The sequence below is a fragment of the Phacochoerus africanus genome, chromosome X (genome assembly GCF_016906955.1).
Source record: "Phacochoerus africanus isolate WHEZ1 chromosome X, ROS_Pafr_v1, whole genome shotgun sequence".
NCBI classification, from domain to species: Eukaryota; Metazoa; Chordata; class Mammalia; order Artiodactyla; family Suidae; genus Phacochoerus; species Phacochoerus africanus.
Genome location: NC_062560.1, coordinates 6,679,210 through 6,696,947, shown reverse-complemented (window position 1 = coordinate 6,696,947; position 17,738 = coordinate 6,679,210). Strand labels below are relative to the sequence as shown.

Genomic DNA, 17,738 nt, shown 5'->3' with positions numbered 1-17,738 from the left:
ACAGAAATTATGTGCTAAAATGATGTTCAGAAGTCTACGCCGTTGATAAGACGTATGAAAACAAGATATGCAAAAAGGAGTCTTGTTTACATTTAATGTTACGTCACTGACTGTATAATCAATTAAGTCATCGGCAGTTAAGTCGTTATTTGGTTAGGTTATATGACATTGATGGCTTTTTAGATAATGCTTTATACTACGTTTGAGACGGAAATCTGTACAAAGTAAATTATACATTATATGGGAGGGGGCTGATATCATACACATTAATTTTACATGGGTAGTCCCTATTTTGTTTCTCTAAAATGTATTCTCTAACTTTTTCTATGAAGAATGTGTTTCCTCTGAATTAAGAAAACATTTTATGTCTTAAAAAATTACTATAGGAGTTCCCATCATGGCTCAGTGGTTAATGAATCCAACTAGGAACCATGAGGTGGTGGTTTCCATCCGTGGCCTCGCTCAGTGGGTTAAGGATCTGGCATTGCCGTGAGCTGTGGTGTAGGTCACAGACGCAGCTTGGATCCCGCATTGCTGTGGCTCTGGCTTAGGCCGGCGGCTACAGCTCCGATTCGACCCCTAGCCTGGGAACCTCCATATGCCGCGGGAGCGGCCCAAGAAAATGGGAAAAAAAAAAAAAAAGACCAAAAAAAAAAATTACTGTAGGACTAGAAAAACCTCATACTTCTTTTGTGAAATAATTATTCCCCCTAGACTGTGTGTGTGTGTAATACACACAGTTTAAAAGCTGCTTTTCAGACCTAGAAGGTGCATCAGCAATAGTCCTAAGTATAAGAGCTAATTAACAGACAACTATACTTATCTTATGCTAATTTTAGTCTTTTTAGGGCTGCACCTATGGCACATGGAGGTTCCCAGGCTAGGGGCTGAATCGGAGCTACAGCTGCGGCCACAGCCACATGGGATCCAAGCCATGTCTGTATCTTACACCACAGCTCAAGGCAATGTCAGATCCTTAACCCACTGAGCGAGGCCAGGGATCAAATCCACATCCTCATGGATACTAATCAGGTTCATTAACCACTGAGCCACGATGGGAACTCCTGATGCTTATTTTTCAAATGTAGTTTTCTTCTCTTAAAAAAAAAAAAAAAAAAAAAAAGCTCATAAAGCAGACTCCATAAAGCAATGGCTATGTGGAACGCCAATGAACATTTTAGATAAGAATATACACAGAAACAGTCTGAACAAGTACCGACACTCTCCAGCCACCTGAATTTCACTCAGGACAGGACCTGATTCATCCACCTGTGAAATCCTAAGTCCTCTAGAGTCAAGGCGAAGAAGGCAAGGGATGAAAGGGACAAAAACGACCATATTAGTCTCTGCTGTCCTCTTCTCGATCTTTAAACATTTGACTGGATGTGGAGATTGCAGTCACGACTCAGGGAGGCCACAGAGACCGGCCCTTCGGAGGCAGCGTGTGTCGACTCAAGCGGGTGACAGCGGTCTGGCCGGGACAGTCCGCCTTCGGTCTGGAGGCGATGTGGGGAGTGGCAAGATGCAGGCAGTGGGCGGTCTGCTGGCTTCCCAGAGGACTAAACACACAATCAACCGAGACCTCCCCAGCTCTCCCAACTCCGGGAAATGGGGCTTCATTTGCATCCTTGCGCGTCTTGCAGTGTCCTGCTCTGATCAGCCAGCAAGACAACCTCTGGGTATCCAGAAGCGTATTTCTGAGCAGGGCACGCATGATGGGCCCCCGGCTCAGAAGGACCCCACACGTGGTTTCACGTTCTGCTGTCACCGCCCTGAAATCTGTAACAGTTTTATCCTTGCACTTGAGTTTTACAAGTGAAGTCCAAAGGCACAGTAAGGTACACACACAAGGGAACAAATCGGTTGCACGCAAGGTGCATTTCTGCTTTCCCTTGCTGCCACTGTCATGCATAGGGTCTGCGAGGCCCCCGAGCAGGAAGAGAATTACAGCAGATGTGCACAAGGTAAGCACACCACATCCAGGACTGAGTCAGCAGGAACACCACCAGCGTCAAGAGGACACGTGATCCCATCCCTAGAACGTCCTACCAACACAGAAAGAAGGCAAGAGGATACTGAGGACACAGTGACCGAGACAGAACCCTATGATGCCCTTTCTTCCTCGCATCACCTGCCCATATTAGCCAACCACGTGACCTGGAGCGATGCCACAGGAGAAAAGCAAAAGATGGAATAACCACTCGTTCCTTTACAGGGGCCAAATTGAGACTGCCTCCAAGAAGAGTGGGCCTCGGCCCTGGCGACAGCATAAGATTCACCTGGGAGCTGTCTGTTTCTTCCTGATGGTAAGTCTGACGTCCAGGCTCCAGAACTGCTGTACCTAGGGTATTGCAGCTGGATCTGGGGAAACGGGCATGGCCTGTATTGTCTATAAGCCCCCTGCCACATACAGACACGAGCAATGGCAGAATGGAGCGTGCTGACTTTCTACTTCAGTGGCCCTCCTTCCTGCTCCATCTGCCCGTGGGAGGATGGGTTCCCCCACTTCACTGAGGCAGAGACTTGCCCTCAACTATATCCTGAGTCCCCCCATCCATATGAGCAGTCGTCCTGCCATCTTGCCACGTGACACGGAGGCCACAGGCCTAGAGGCTGCACCACAGCAGAATGACGTTCTGCCTCATGTGAACAGGGAAGGAAGGAGACCCCAAGTCTGAGTCTCGAGAACTCCCATGTTGAATGGTCTGCTGCAGGACACGCCTCTAAAGCTCCTGTGATGGTGCAGCTGGACAGCATCACGACTGGCTTCACTTATCAAGGTCTCTGCGACAATGTCCTCTGAAAACACCCCACGCGCGTGGACACCTGCTTCTGAACATCTGACCCTGGGGGAGGCAGCTCAGAAAAGCCATCAGGAAAGGAACCCTGGCTCTGCCGATGAGTAAGTGTGTGATCTCCAGAAGTTACCACACTTCTTTCTACCTCGCTCACCATCCTGGCCTTATGAGGGTCCCTGAGGGTACCACCTCACAGGGTCCTTAGCAACGTGACATGCATGGACAGGTGCAAGGTCACACAAGACGCAAAGAGTAAGGAGCACGTGTGTGTGTTCCATACACAAAAATGAATACGAAGGTGGCATCAGGTCCCCTCCAAGCACTGAGAGAGAAAGCAAATAAAAAGTCCACCTGGGACATTGTGCTCTGAGAGGTATCAGAGTGGCACGTCATCCTAGCATAGAAAGCACCAAAAAAAAAAAAAAAAAAGAGGCATGAGTCAAATGTCAAGAAAAAGGCATACATAACAAAAGTACCTGTGATTTCAACAACGATGCATCAACATCGGAGGGAAATCTACCTCCCGTGGGTGTTAAGGATAAGACAAGTGGGATCACGGAGATGAAGAGCTCAGCCACAAGGAGCCCAGTCGCTCAACATGAAGCAAAAATGTGTGGTTTCTTTTCTAACAGAGGGAAGATAACCTTTACATTTGTCTGTGTTCATAGAAGGGTGAAGTTAAGCTCACTTACTTATATTTGAAATGTTACTTACGAATGTTTCTGCACCCTAGAGAATCCAAATGTTTTCTAGGACGCGACTTGAAAAATGTGCTCATCTTTGGGGAGGAGCTAATTTTCTAAACTTTGGAGTAGATGAAGGAGTAAATAAAAATAAAATTTGGAGGATACATATGTGAAGAACTGGGCAAATTCAACATCAGCATTACAAAGACCTTTTAGAGATGCCTAACCTTAGGGTTCTTGCTTTACAGGGGCTTTTAAGGGCGATGTGAACACACAGCTACTCCGAGGGCTCCGTCAGGAGGTTTGCTTTCTGAGAACATAGCCCTTCAGAAGCACACGAAGCATGCAGGCATGCTCCCTCAAGGTGAGGAGAGAAAGGATAAAATATTGGAAAGAAAGTTTGGCTCCTAAAATGACAACATAAAGAGGGCTCTCTGGCTTCCACGCAGGAATTTAGAAACACAAAACTAATATTAGGCAGGGACACCTGGAGACAGGCTTCCTCGAGCAGTGGATGCTGTTGGAATGACTTGGAACTTACACTGCTCTTATTTACAGGATGAATTCTCTGTGTTCATCATTTTAAACACACCTGCTAATTGAGATCTAGGATAGTGCATGAGAATCCACACGATTCAACAAGGATGGCTCCATAACCCTATCCCATTCTAATAGTCATAACTCTGCAGCTGGTTTTCTGAGGAGTCAAGCCCTAAGAGGAGATTCTGAAATTACAGCTGTCTTTTACACGTCAGCTGGAATCCTTGCAAAATTTCACTTTGACCTCCATTTCGGACTTCTGACCCATTCTGTAGTCTTCCAAAAAGGGAATGCATCTGTACAGTTTAGGATCAAATCTTTTTTTTTTTTTTTTTCCATTTTTTAGGGCCGCACCTATGGCACATGGATGTTCCCAGGCTCGGGGTCAAATCAGAGCCATAGCTGTCAGCCTACACCAGAGCCACAGCAATACCGGATCTGAGCCACAGCTGCGACTTACAACACAGCTTGTGGCAACACCGGGTCCTTAACCCACTGAGCAAGGCCAGGGAACAAACTAGCCTCATGGTTCATAGTCAAGTTCTTAACCTGCTGAGCCACAAGGGAACTCCAGGATCATATCACCTTTGTCTGAGAAATTCTATGAAGATGTTGCAAAGCATTTTTTTCTTTTAAGTTTATGTGAGGGGTGTATTTTTTTATGACTTTAAAATAAAGTATAAAATACATTAGTGGACAGTTACTAAACGGTGACTATACTCTTTTCCCAAATGCTAAGGGAGTTCCCATCGTGGCGCAGTGATTAACGAATCTGACTAGGAACCATGAGGTTGCGGGTTCCATCCCTGGCCTTGCTCAGTGGGTTAAGGATCCAGTGTTGCCATGAGCTGTGGTGTAGGTTGCAGACTCGGCTCGGATCCCACGTTGCTGTGGCTCTGGTGTAGGCCGGCGGCTACAGCTCCAATTAGACCCCTATCCTGGAACCTCTCTATGCCGTGGGAAGCAGCCCTACAAATGGCAAAAAGACAAAAGAAAAAAAAAGAAAATGCTATGAAGTAAGGGATGCTGGGAAGACATTTCAGATCACTTCCTACACTACCAAATGTTTTAGGTAGAAGGGGCTCTATCATTATCGTCACCGCTGTCAGAAACAAACATTCATTCAGCATCTACTTCTCGGACCCTAGGTAAGATCCTTGCTAGGACTCTTAGAGCCACAGCTTTCTACACGGAAATTCATCACAGGCAAATATTTACAAGGACTTGGTAAGCAAAAGTATTGTACCATCTTTAACATCCCAAACAGCCCATAACATTCATAAAAAGCAAACAAAATATTGTTAATTCAATGGTGAACATGGATGCCAAATAGCACGTACTGTTCATCTAAACATATCTAAAACCGCAACCAACTTGTCAATGCACCAAACATCGCAACTGTGTTGTTGTGTGTCTAGGGGACGTACTCACCAGATGAATATGTATTAGGTAGTTTTATATATTGAAAGGACTAGATTTCTCTGTTTTATAAGTGATTACAGCTGCACTTTTGCTTGCCTAGTTGAACAAATATTTATCAGGTACTGCAGTGGACATGCTGATTTAGGCCAGGCCTCGGCCTACGGAGGCCTGCCTAACAGCTCCATCTGGACCTGGCAACAGTTGCCTTCACGTCTGTCCATCATCTGCACAGCACTCGCCCACCCCACTGTAGCCCACACTGTTGTTTCACAATTTGCTGTTCATGCCGATTCTTCCAGGGACATGCATGTGACAAAAACAGAACCAGCCGGAGCCTTTTTCCAAGTTTAAAAAGTGGGCAGTGAAAGACGGTTTCCACTGATACACTAAGAGGCTCTGAGGCCGCCAGCAGCCTTCTGAGGAGGTCCCCACTGCAGAATGAAATGAAGACAAGACAAACAGGAAACGGCCTAACAGTGGCCTTCCAGCACTCACTGGATGCCCTGATCCAGCCTTACCTAGAGCTAGTCCTACCTCTCAACCTCCCAGTGTCTAAACTAGCAATTTTCTTTTTGCTGAAGCCAGTTAGATATCTGAAACATACCAAGTAAAGATTCTCAACCCTTATAAGCATGTGTTACATGTTAGCTCTGTTCCAGAGGTCAGCCAAAACCAAGAAGTACAAGACAGCCCTTCCTCCACACCCACTTTGAACATGGAAAGTGGAGACACCCTCGTTTCCCACGAAACTAAAAGAGGATAAATGCTATCACAATTCCTCATGCCTGGTAACAAAGAGGAGGTGTGACTAATAGTGACAGAAGGCCGCTTAATTGAACCCAAAAAGATATACTGAGGCAGAACAGTTTGTTTAGGCTGTGAAAATTAAATAGGACGTAATAGAATAGAAAGATGTAAAAGTACATTTCAGCAAGAAAAAACAGTGAAATAAAAATGGACAATGTATCTCAGGATTTTTTAAAAAAATTGTCCAATGCCTACTCAGTCCTTGTCACATGTTAGACAGTAAATAAAGTTTATTTAAAGATGGAGCAAAGGCATGTGCTCTTTACAAAAAGCTACTTTATAACAGCTTCCAGGAAGAGGAGTAATCAGAAAGAGGTGTTGTCATAATAGATAAGTGCAGAAAGGGCAGCTTTAGTTAACTGCTACACTTTTGTTTTCTTTTCCAGATGCAAACAAGTTTCCTAAATGTTATAAATAAACACATACATCACATACATTAAGAACTTTTACCACTTTTTAGTAATTTTTTTTTCTTTTTTCAGCCACACCTGCGGGATCGAATATCAGAGCTGCACCTGCAGTCCTATGCCACAGCCACAGCAACAATGGATCCAAGCTGAATCTCCTACCTATGACGTTCCAGCTCACAGCAACACCAGAAACTTAAGCCACTGAGCAAGGCCAGTGATTGAACTAGTATCCTTACAGAGTTCACCTAGGGTCCTTAGTTCCCTGAGCCACAACGGGAACTCCTAAAACTTTTACTATCTAACTATGAAGACCAAAGACAAATTCTGACCAAAAGAAGAGCTGAAGGAATAAGAAGGTTATCACATGCACCATGCTGGGCATATAATAAGAGCTTACTCTCTCATTAATTCATTTTTGAACCAGTGGAGGCAAGGAAGGTCTGTGCACAGGCTTTGGAATTAGGGAGACCTGAACTGATAATCTCTGCAGGGATGTGGAAAATCACTTCAGCTCTAAATCCTCATTGACTGTATATTCCCACTTGTCATCACGTTGGAAGTCATAGGAGACAATGGGTACAAAGGACTGGCATGAAATGAGCAGTCAACAGGCATAATAACTATTAATTATAAGAGTCCAATAAATACAAGTAGACGTTAAAATAGACCAGAATTCTCATTTTCTGCCTTTGAAATGAGGTGATTGGATAATTGGATGTTTTAGCAATTAGGGTGTTTCTTTTGATAACGGCATCAGTCATGATTAGATCCTGTACTCCAAATTAAAACAGAGTGGTATTTTGGTGAATCTGATGAAGCAGAAGGTACCAAAGCTGACACCACTTTTTTGACACTGATATTATTTCCCCAATATATCCCCTCCACTGGAAGACAATTATCTGAAGGATAACAAGAAGGGCCATTTCCAGTCATCTGTACAAACTGTGGATCACAAGCGGCCAGGTCAAGGGCATAGCTGTTTTTAGCAACAAGGAAAACAGGGTAGAGGACACAGATTTTCCTTGACTGGGCTTTTAAAAATATTTAGGACTCTGTAATGCATCTTGTACTGCACTTTTGCCATCACCCCACGACACCACCACCTGGCTACCAAAGATCTAAACCCCCTTTGTATCAAAACTATCATTTAAGTACGAAAATTTTGAAAGCTGAACTGCCCTATCTCACACATACGCAGAACCTCAATTCCAAGCCCTGTAGCTAAGTAATTCTAATACAAGAATAGAAACACTCAGAAAATCTTTTCATCTTCATTTCTCAGTTCAGTGTCAATTATACTTGGAATCTTTCACATTAAATTAAAATTAAAGTTATTTTTAAAAAGTTATAAAGGTTACTTTTTAAAATGTTACTCCTTACTAGAAACAGCTTGATAGTTTCATGTCACCTTAAAAGCTACAGATTATTGCATATTCTGAGATGTATCCAATCACAAGTAAACTACCCTCCCTAAGGATGCCTATTTTGAATTGTTTGCAGATGTCATCAGAGTGCTTACCTCTATACATTTACATATATATTAGCACAGATGTCCATATAAAATAGAAATACATATTACACATATGATTGATATATTTTTTGAAAAAGGGAGTTCCCACTGTGGCTCAGCAGTAATGAACCCAACTAGTATTCGTGAGGACGTGGGTTCAATCCCTGGTCTTGCTCAGTGGGTTAAGGATCTTGCATTGCCATGAGCTGTGGTGTACGTCGTTGCAGATGCAGCTCAGACCTAGCATTGCTGTGGCTGTAGTGTAGGCCAGCAGCTACAGCTCCAATTCAATCCCTAGCCTGGGAACTTCCACATGCCATGGGTGAGGCCCTAAAAAGACCAAAAAGAAAAAAAAATACCCTTCCATTTAAAAAAGAATCCCCCAGTTTTCCTTCAAGGAGTCAGTTTTTCTAGGGAATTTCTAACAGACAGAAAACAGGTGCAATGAAAAACACGCTTCTATTAGTGAAAACTGCTTTGCTTGCAAGATTGAGAAACTCAGTTCTAAGCCACTTAAGAAAACTAAGAGAAAGATGGGTATGGTGTCGGAATGAGCCAGGGGTGGTCACAGCTGCATCCCCAGGCTCAAGGAATGCTATCACACCTAGGAGGCCAGCTCCTGTCTCTTTCTCAGCTGATTCCCTCTACACTGCCAGCATCCTCGGCTGGCTTTGTCCATGGGGTGGCATTCACTCATGATCACCTGCCCTTCCTCCACAGAGACAATGACGCATGGGAAGGGATGCAGCTTTTTTCTCTGCGGGTTCAGGGGGATGTCCTACTCCATGACAGCAGGAGCGCCTCTCTCAAGATTCCACAGAGGCCGCAAAACAAGGGAATATTTCCACTTGGTACAGAGGTCCTGGCAACCCGAGCTATCCCCTTGATGTCCTTCTGGAAAGGGTGCTGCTGTGTGGCCAAGACCCCCTGAAATTAAAGACCCCCTGAAATTAAAGCCTATGCATCTAATCTTTAAAGTTCATCCATTCACCATGTAAGATTCTGGGAGGAGGGAGTTTCCACTGTGGCTCAGCAGGTTAGGGGTCAACTAGTATCCAAGAGGATGCAGGTTCAATCCCTGGCCTCACCCAGTGGGTTAACGGATCCGGTGCTGCTGCGAGCTTTGGTGTAGGTCGTTGATATGGCTCAGATCCTGTGTTGCTGTGCCTGTGGTATAGACGGGCAGCTGCAGTTCCAATTTGTCCCCTAGCCTGGGAATTTCTATATGCCGCAGGTATGGCCCTAAATTTTACTTATTTATTTATTCAACTTTGTTTTGTTTTTAGGGCTGCACCCGTGGCATATGGAAGTTCCCAGGCTAGGGGTCTAATCAGAGCTACAGCTGCCGGCCTACACCACAGCCACAGCCATGCCAGGTCTGAGCCGCATCTGCGACCTACATCACAGCTCACGGCAATGCTGGATCCTTAACCCACTGAGCAAGACCAGGGATCGAATCTGCAGCCTCATGGTTCCTAGTCAGATTTGTTTCCACTGCACCATGACGGGAATGCCACAGCCCTAAATTCAAAACAAAACAAAACAACCAAAAAGATTCTGGGAGGAGGTGACAGGGATGAGGACCTGGCAAAGGGAGGGAGGATGAGGGTGTTGTCACAGAGAACCATGGCTTGTCCCACAGGCATTCACACGTGTTAAGATGCCAAGGTTGGAAAATAAAGAACTCCGTGTGGTCAGTAGGCTGGAACAGGAAATTACACTCAAGAGATCTGTGAGGTGAGGCCCTGTCCTCGGGGTACAGGTGTGGCAAGCATCCTTTACCTGGTACCTTTCTCTGTCTTCAGGAGAACACGCAGATTCCTCCTTTTGTGGGAAGAAGCTGGAGACAGGGAAAAGCCTGGGCGCTTTGTTTCTGTGACAGGTGCTCTTGCAGGTGCCCCTCCCCCGCCCCACTCGGAGCTAAGGGCTTCCAGCTCCCCAGTTCAGTGTGCACACCTGGCGCCCACGGTGTGGTTTTGTACTAGCACATGATCACGCTTCAGCAATTACACATCAACTGCCTCCCCACCCTCGAGGACCTACGTGAAGAACTGAACTCTTGTCCACTTCTTGTGCCCTGACCCAGCCCACTGTTTGCTATACAATGGATGCTTCATGAAGATGTGATCAAGGGCTAAAAATAAACCAGTTCAAAGCTAAATTGCGAAGGAAACTAGAGATGTGAAAACAAGCAATTACTGGAAAATGTTCTTAAAGGGCAATTAAACCACTTTATACCCACATCAGCAGAGTGGTTTACTTAAATACAATGGTCCAAATATTCGTTAATCATACGCTATGCGCCAAGGGCTATGGATGGTGCTAAGACTAGGAAAACAGACATGATTGAATTTGATAAATGAACCTGATATTCCTCCTCACCTTAGGAAACTGAAGTTTTTAATTACTTGCATGTAGACGTGCTATAGAGCAGAAGGCAGAAAGGAGAAGAGTTTTTTTAGAGTTTTAAAGTGATGGGGGAGTTCCCCTCGTGGCGCAGTGGAAACAAATCCAACTAGGAGCCATGAGGTTGGGGGGTTTGATCCCTGGTCTCGCTCAGTGGGTTAAGGATCTGGCATTGCCGTGAGCTGTGGTGTAGGTCGCAGACATGGCTCCGAGCTGGTGTTGCTGTGGCTCTGGCGGAGGCCGGCAGCTGTGGCTCCGATTCGACCCCTAGCCTGGGAACCTCCATATGCCGCAGGTGCGGCCTGAAAAAGACCAATCAATCAATCAAGTGATAAAAATTAAATTACAGAGCTTTGTGAACACTTTCCAGGAGACTTAAATTTGGTAGGATCTCACTTACCGGGATGTATGGTATGAACAGCCGAGCTCATCCTTCTTTTAAGCAAACGATTCCAAAGTCGTGGTGCTCCTCCTGCTACCCCAGGAACAAATTTTTCACCCATCTTCTGAATCAACCTGCTGGCAGCACCCAAATGCAGGAAATAGGTGCTCTGCCTCCACTGCCCCAAATTCTGGCTCTGTGGACTCTGTCCTTCCATCATCTTTGATGCCATCTCATTACTTTAAACCAGACCACCCCAGGAGTTAAACCAGGGCCTCGTCAACTTTAGCATGCCTAGCAATGGCTGGGGAGTCGGCTACAAGGCAGACTCTGCTTCAGATGTGAAATGAGGCCTGGGGTTCTTCCTTTCTAATAAGTTTCCTGGAAGATGCTCTCCTGGGAAGACCACACTCGACCACAGAGTTAGAAGGCAGCGGAAGGATGAAAGAACGAAGAGCTTGTCCTTCCACATTTCCTAGATGCACACTTCCTCTCCCCTTCCCTAAGTTCCAATGGTAGGAAAGAATTCATAGAATCCTGAATGCAGTTGTGCTATGCTTAGGCCTTAAGGTGGCTTCAGAATCAGCTGTCTCCAGTCTATTTACCAGAATGAAAACCAAATTCTTTTCCTTAGTCATCACGTCAAGAGCTCTTGCTTCCAGTGTGTGGTGGGGCAGAAGCAAGATCCTTGGCAGCCCAAATGCCAGGAGAAAGAAAAGGTCCAAGGTAAAGGCCATTTAGGAAAGCGCCCCCTCCTCCCTCTTTCGGTTAAGGTAGTAACATTTGCATTTTCCAGATTCTCCTCTGTAGCTTCAGTGAGACTTACTCTATCCTTAAACAAGGAGACCTGTTAAACCTTCAACCAGAAAGTCTGCAATTCCTCCAGGCTTGGTTATTAGGGTTAGATAGAAAAGACACTGCTTAGGGATTGAAAGAATGGTCAGTCCTTTGGTTCTGGGTGGAAACGCGAGCAGAGGTGGCTCCCATACAAAGCTGCTTCTCACGTCTCTCAGGAGCCTGTGGTGCCTGCCACCAGACCAAACAGAGGCTGATCTGTTGAGGGCCCGGTTCGCAGCATGAACTTTACGATTTAGCACCAACTCGGACGTTACCACCCCACTTTGCAGAGAAGTCACCTGGGAAGCTCAGAGAGCTTATATAACCGGCCCAAGGTCACAAAGCCAAAGGCGGCCGAGGATGTGAACCGTGCCCAGAGCCGCAGTCCGGCCTTTGGCCTAACAATGCTTAGGGGAAAATCAAAGCTGGACTTCCAAAAGCTAATGCATTTTCAGTCCCAAAGAAGCCCTAGACTCCGCCCTTAGGGAAGGCCGGCCCTCCTGAGGAGGTGGAGGGAAACCACTTCCGGGAAGCAGAGGCCAAGAAGACCAAGCCCTTCCGGTGCACAGCAAGTGAGGGTCGTTCACGGTCAGCCGACTCGCAGGTGAGGGCCGACCCTCGGGTGGCGCATAGGGATTAAAACGCATCCCTACGTTTCCGAAAACAGCATGACTCGAGAAAGTTTCATCCCTTACCCGCTTTAGGGGACACCGGGGTCAAGCGGCCGAGCGCGCGCCGCCATATTGACTCCCGCGACTTAAATAGAGTAGGCGGGACCTAACGTTCGCTCGCGTGGACGTGATGACGTCACAGACCTGCGCGGGTACCCGGGCTCCACTTCCTCCCGCAACCTTTCTGGGCGGGCGCAAGGCGCTCGGGGTCCGGCCCTGATAGGCGGGGCCACATTGAGTGACGGCCCGGCCCCGCCTTCCGGTTTAGGGGACGCGGGGGGGTGCTGCCAACGCGGAAGCGCTTCAAGCCTGCATTGGTAGGGGGAGGGGAGGGAAGGGGAGGGGAGGGTGGAGGCGGGCGAGGGGCGGGTTCCGGCGCTCAGTGGTGGCTCCTGGCCGAGTCCGAGAGGGCCGCTTTGGGGCTGATGGAGCGGCGACCCTTGCCGCCCTGCCCCCAGGCCCTAGGGGAGGGGAACACGGGGCCTGCATGCCCTGGCCGGCCCCCTGGAGCCTGAGCACCCACGATATTCTACCTCCTCCAATCTGGAGAAATTAAACCAGAGTCGGGGTTAGGCTGCGGTGACTGAGCCTCCTTTTTGCGCAGGGCCTGGCTCCGTGCATCATATCAACTGCCTGAGATTCCTAAGTTTCAGGTCGGGCCAAGTGCCTAATCTGAAGGTCCCAGAATCAGGGTCCTGCCCCTCCCCCCGCCCCCTCGCCTTCCCAGGAAGGGCTTCCAAGTGAGCAGTGTTGGAGGGGGGCACTGTTTTATACAGGTGCTGAAATCATGCCCACTGAGGTTTCGAGAAATAGAGTTTTACAGTTAAATCTATTGCAAGTATCAGGTGATAACAGCATTTCTTTGAGCCTTTGATTGCCCTTGCCCACCAAGGAGCTCCTTTTGTCGTGATAAAATTAGCTGTGAAATAGATTTCATTGTTGAATAACTGCATATTGCCTTATTGAATAATTGTGAGCATCTGTTTTTTAAAAGCAAAAACGGACGTCTATTTTAAATTTACTGGTGCACTTGCAGAATATAAATGTGTTGTTCATTTGGAATTTGCTAGAGGTCTCTAGAGATTTTATCTTTCTGCAATGGCCCACCTCCCAAAACAGTTTCAAAGGGACAAGAAAAAAGACCAAATGCCTTGTCATTTCTCCATTTGGTTTTTACCAAGTAATTAAAAAGTAGATTGCATTGTCTATGTACTGAGCAAATATGGACTGTTGTAATTATTTTAATTAATAGGATTATATTGGGTCAAGGTGAGACATGGGCAGGAAAAATACTTCCTTGAAAGACTGGGATGTCTAATGAGACTTTAAGTGTGCTTAGAGCGGAGAATTATATATTAAAAGAAAGCCTTGGATCGATGAGTAACAGAAGACTACACCGGGAGGGGAGCAAAGTATACCAGTTTCAAGCATCTTTCTTTTTTCTGTCTTGCCAATTTCACAGCTATTATGAAGCACATCAACTTGTCCTTCGCAGCGTGTGGGTTTCTGGGGATTTACCACTTGGGGGCAGCATCTGCACTTTGCAAACACGGCAAAAAGCTCCTGAAGGATGTCCAGGCCTTTGCCGGGGCTTCTGCTGGTTCCTTGGTTGCTTCCGTCCTGGTAACTGCACCAGAAAAAATAGAGGTAATTAAGTAGTAACGAGGCTGTGTTTCTCATCAAGAAATTACACCTTAACAACGAAGATGAGTGTTAGCTGTGCTGACTGCCGAGAAATAATCCTTTGCCTGGGAAACAGAAAAGGTTAAGACTTCTTTTAAAATATAGTCATTAGGGATATGTGCTCTGCATTTAGAAAAGATTATTGACGGTGACAACAGGATAAGGAAATAAAATGCCTTACGTTACTCTGACTGTTTAGTCTTAAGAGTCCAGCTTTGTTTCCTTCAAGCAAAGGATATTTCTCCCTGAACAGACCATGCGAAAAGCACAGGCTTTTCTCAGGGCCTTGAAGGAGTGGCTGGTCACTCTTTGCTTGCTCCTATTTACAGACAGGTGTGTAAACTAGAAGGCAGCCTAGTCATTTCTTTTAAGTGGAATGCTATTGGAATTTAATTTGTTTTTCATTCTCACAGTAAGAAGCCCTGAACTCCCAGCAGTTTATCTAGAAGTAATAAAAATAAGCCTCATGAAATATTTCTGTTAAGGCAATCTGTGTTTTTAATCAGTTTTCTGCTTCTAGACAGCCATCCTGCATTCTGGCTTCTGCAGGTGAAGAATAGGAGTTAATTACATTTTCTAGTGGCTTGGAGCAGTAATCAAATAGTGATTAACTCTTCCATGCCCAAGAATGACGCGGTCGCATTTAAATTTTCAAAACCACAACATTTTGAATGTCAAAAGTCTTGTTTTCAAATCTATGGTGAGCAGCTTATAGAAGAGAACCTGGACTGGAGCCCAGTTATTCAGAAATCCACTTTTCTTCCAGTCTTTATGTACTAGAAAAGGGATGGAAAGCTTTAGAGACTGTACAGAAGAGAACCCGAGATCTGGGAAAGGGTAAAGTGTGAAAACTCCGCCCAAACCAGCACAATCATGGGGTTTGAATTGCAACCCCATTTCCTTTCTGAAGCAGGGGACTCCTGAGTGGTGGTTTACCCCCTGTTCAGTGCGGTCTTTCCTTCAGGTGGGAGCAAACTTGAGCTCTGGCGTTGCATCCTTCGGGTTTGGACTCCGCAGCAGGTTTAGAAACACATTAGGCATGATTGAGAATTAGCAGGATTTGTGAACGTACAGCCCCTTCTCTGTGATGTTCAAACACTGAATCTTTTCCTTGAATTTGAGACTTGACGTCAGTCCGATTACCTACTCGTATTTATATCTTCGCTAATGTGAACCCGTCGCGAGGTCTCACTGCATTGGTAAGACATGAGGGGTGGTATTGGGTGCTCATGTGAGCAGGTGGGGAATGAGTCTCTGAATGTACCTAAGGCGTCATCTGCCTTGCTCCTTTCTCTGAGGAAGTTTTCAGCCATTTGACTTGAGGTTTTGTTCCTTTTCTTTTTAGTGCTCAAAATCTACCCCTTGCAGGAGTGCTGTGATTTTTTTTTTTTTTTAAAGCAAACCACTTTTCTACCTACTCAGGTCCCCGTTAGCTCAGTTCTCCCTGATGCTCTAAGTTCCTCGAGCTTGGTGGTGGTGTGACAAAGATGTGAGTCATTAATTTGGTTCCGAGCTTGTGCACGTATAATGAAGAGGAGCACCTGATGCTGCCGGGCGTATTTTCGGTGGTAGGCGGATTTAGACGTTGAGCTGTTAGAAGCTCAGCCCTGCCAGCCATTCCTCAGCCCTCATAATTGGCAAGGCAGGGCCTTAGACACAGCGGGGAACTGATGCTAAGATGAGGACATCCTGCCTTAATACGTTTCCGGTCTGGTCAGGGGTGGGTGTGTGTGTGAGTGATTAAAATTAACACAAGAAAATAAGCTGGGTGGGCAGGCTGCCTTAGTAGAAAGAGCCCACATGCGGGGCCACTCATCTCTCACCTGGAAGTCGGCACAAGCCTTGACAGGCAGGCCTGCGCCCTCCTGCTGCTGCCTGTCTCAGCTCCCAGAGGGATTTCCCCAAATACATCAGCAGGCCACCTCCCCTCCCACACCCCAGGCTCCCTTTTGACTCAGGATGGGGTGCGGTTTTCTGAGTACACCTCCCAGTTCCACGTGGACCCTCGCCCTCTCCTGGCTCCCTGAGGACGCCATTCACGTTTCAGTTCACACTTTTTTCACTGTGGTCTCTGCCTGTTGGCCTCTTCCGCCTCCATCTCCTGTCCACCCCCTGTTTTTTGTTTTGCTTATTATTTTATTTTCATTTTAGGGCTGCACCTGCGGCATATTGACGTTCCCAAGTGAGGGGAATGTGATTTGATAATCAGAGCTGCAGCTGAGGTCTGTGCCACAGCCACGCCAGATCCGAGCTGCATCTGTGACCTACACCACAGCTCACGGCAATGCCGGATCCTTAACCCAGTGACCGAGGCCCGGGGTGGAACCCGCATCCTCACGGATACTAATTGGATTCTTAACCTGCAGAACCACAACAGGAACGCGTGTCTGTATCTTAGGTCTCAGCCTAAGCATCATGTTGGAGCCCAGTGAAGTTGCTGCCGTATTAGTTCCTGGTTGCTGCCGAAACAGCTGACCCTACACTTAGCGGCTTAAAACAACACATGCGTATCTTCAAACAGTTCTGGGGGTCCTCCATCTGAAAAGGTCTCACTGTCTAAAATCAAAGTGTCAGCAGGGTCCAGCTTCTCCGGAGCCTCTGGAGGACTGTGTGTCTGTGGCGTCTCCAGTTTCCAGAGGCTGCCTGCATTCCCTGGCTCATGGCCCCTCCCTCCATCCGCAAAGTCCTGAGCATAGCCTCTTCACATCTCTCCAGTCTGACACCCCTGCCCCCCCCGCCCCCCGTGATTACATTGGACTCCCCCACGTAATCCAGGAGCATCTCCTCATCTCAAAACCTCTGCCTTAATCACACCATTGGACAGTCCCCTTTGCTACCTGAGAGGGCATACTCACAGGTGCCGGGGACTCGCCTGGACATCTCTGGGGGGAGAGGAGGTCTGGATCTCCCTCCCACGGGTGCCTCAGCACTCCGCCCCCTACTCACCCGGGGCCCTCCCTCGCAGGAGGGCACAGGCTCTGGGTACCTCCTTCTCAGCCCTTCCCAGGCCTGCCCAGTGCCTGGGGCCCAGAAGCATGTAGACTGGACAAACCAGTAACTGAAAGACAGACCTGCCTTCAAATTCTGGTTCTGACATGAATTTTGCTGACAGGGTGGGAAAGCTAGTTAAACCCTTTCTGTTTCCTTCCCTGTCAAGTGCGGGCTTATGCCCACCTTCCACTGCTACGTGCAGATGAGCCCACAGAGGCCACAGGAGTGGGTCCCTGCGCTGGCTGCCTCTTAGCCTCTCCGCCCCCGCCCCACACACTGCAGAACTTTTACTGCATATTCATGCCTGAGGCTGAGCTCCACAGACCCAGATTTGCTATTTGCAGTCTGCAGTCCTTTCGACTGGCTCCTCTGTTGTGGGTGTTGTCCTTTATGGGCACTGCTGCCCAGAATCAGGGTGGGAGAGGAGATTCATTGTGTTGGAGAAATCTGCAGAAGAATGTGCTCAATTAGAATTAGAATCCAGCCGTCAAGGATTTTCCGCAGGTGGGCCAAGCTCTTTGAGGTGGTTAAAAAGAAAAAAAAAAAAAAAAGATTGGCATTAAGAGAATACACAGCTAGCCAGGGAACCAGGAGG

The 17,738-nt window shown here is 47.0% G+C and overlaps 1 protein-coding gene and 1 long non-coding RNA gene across 13 annotated transcripts in view; one reads left to right on the top strand and one right to left on the bottom strand.

Moving 5' to 3' along the window:
- Positions 1-12,556, bottom strand: part of LOC125117916 (uncharacterized) — a 564,201-nt gene extending 551,645 nt beyond the window's left edge. For 4 of the 5 annotated variants that reach the window (XR_007132775.1, XR_007132779.1, XR_007132778.1 and 1 more), the window contains exon 1: positions 12,494-12,556. This is a non-coding gene — a long non-coding RNA (uncharacterized LOC125117916). The other variant, XR_007132777.1, reaches the window with a different exon arrangement.
- The window catches only part of PNPLA4 (patatin like phospholipase domain containing 4), a 76,543-nt gene continuing 71,130 nt past the window's right edge, over positions 12,326-17,738 (top strand). For 3 of the 8 annotated variants that reach the window (XR_007132774.1, XR_007132773.1, XM_047764059.1), the window contains exons 1-2: positions 12,624-12,786; positions 13,932-14,116. Coding sequence is in view for 5 of the 8 variants with exons in the window: in XM_047764059.1 (XP_047620015.1) it covers positions 13,937-14,116 (180 nt within the window). In the remaining 3 variants the exon portion in view is untranslated. Of the gene's footprint in view, positions 12,403-12,622; positions 12,787-13,931; positions 14,117-16,944; positions 17,648-17,738 lie in introns of those variants that run through there. The other 5 variants (XM_047764061.1, XM_047764057.1, XM_047764058.1 and 2 more) reach the window with 4 other exon arrangements.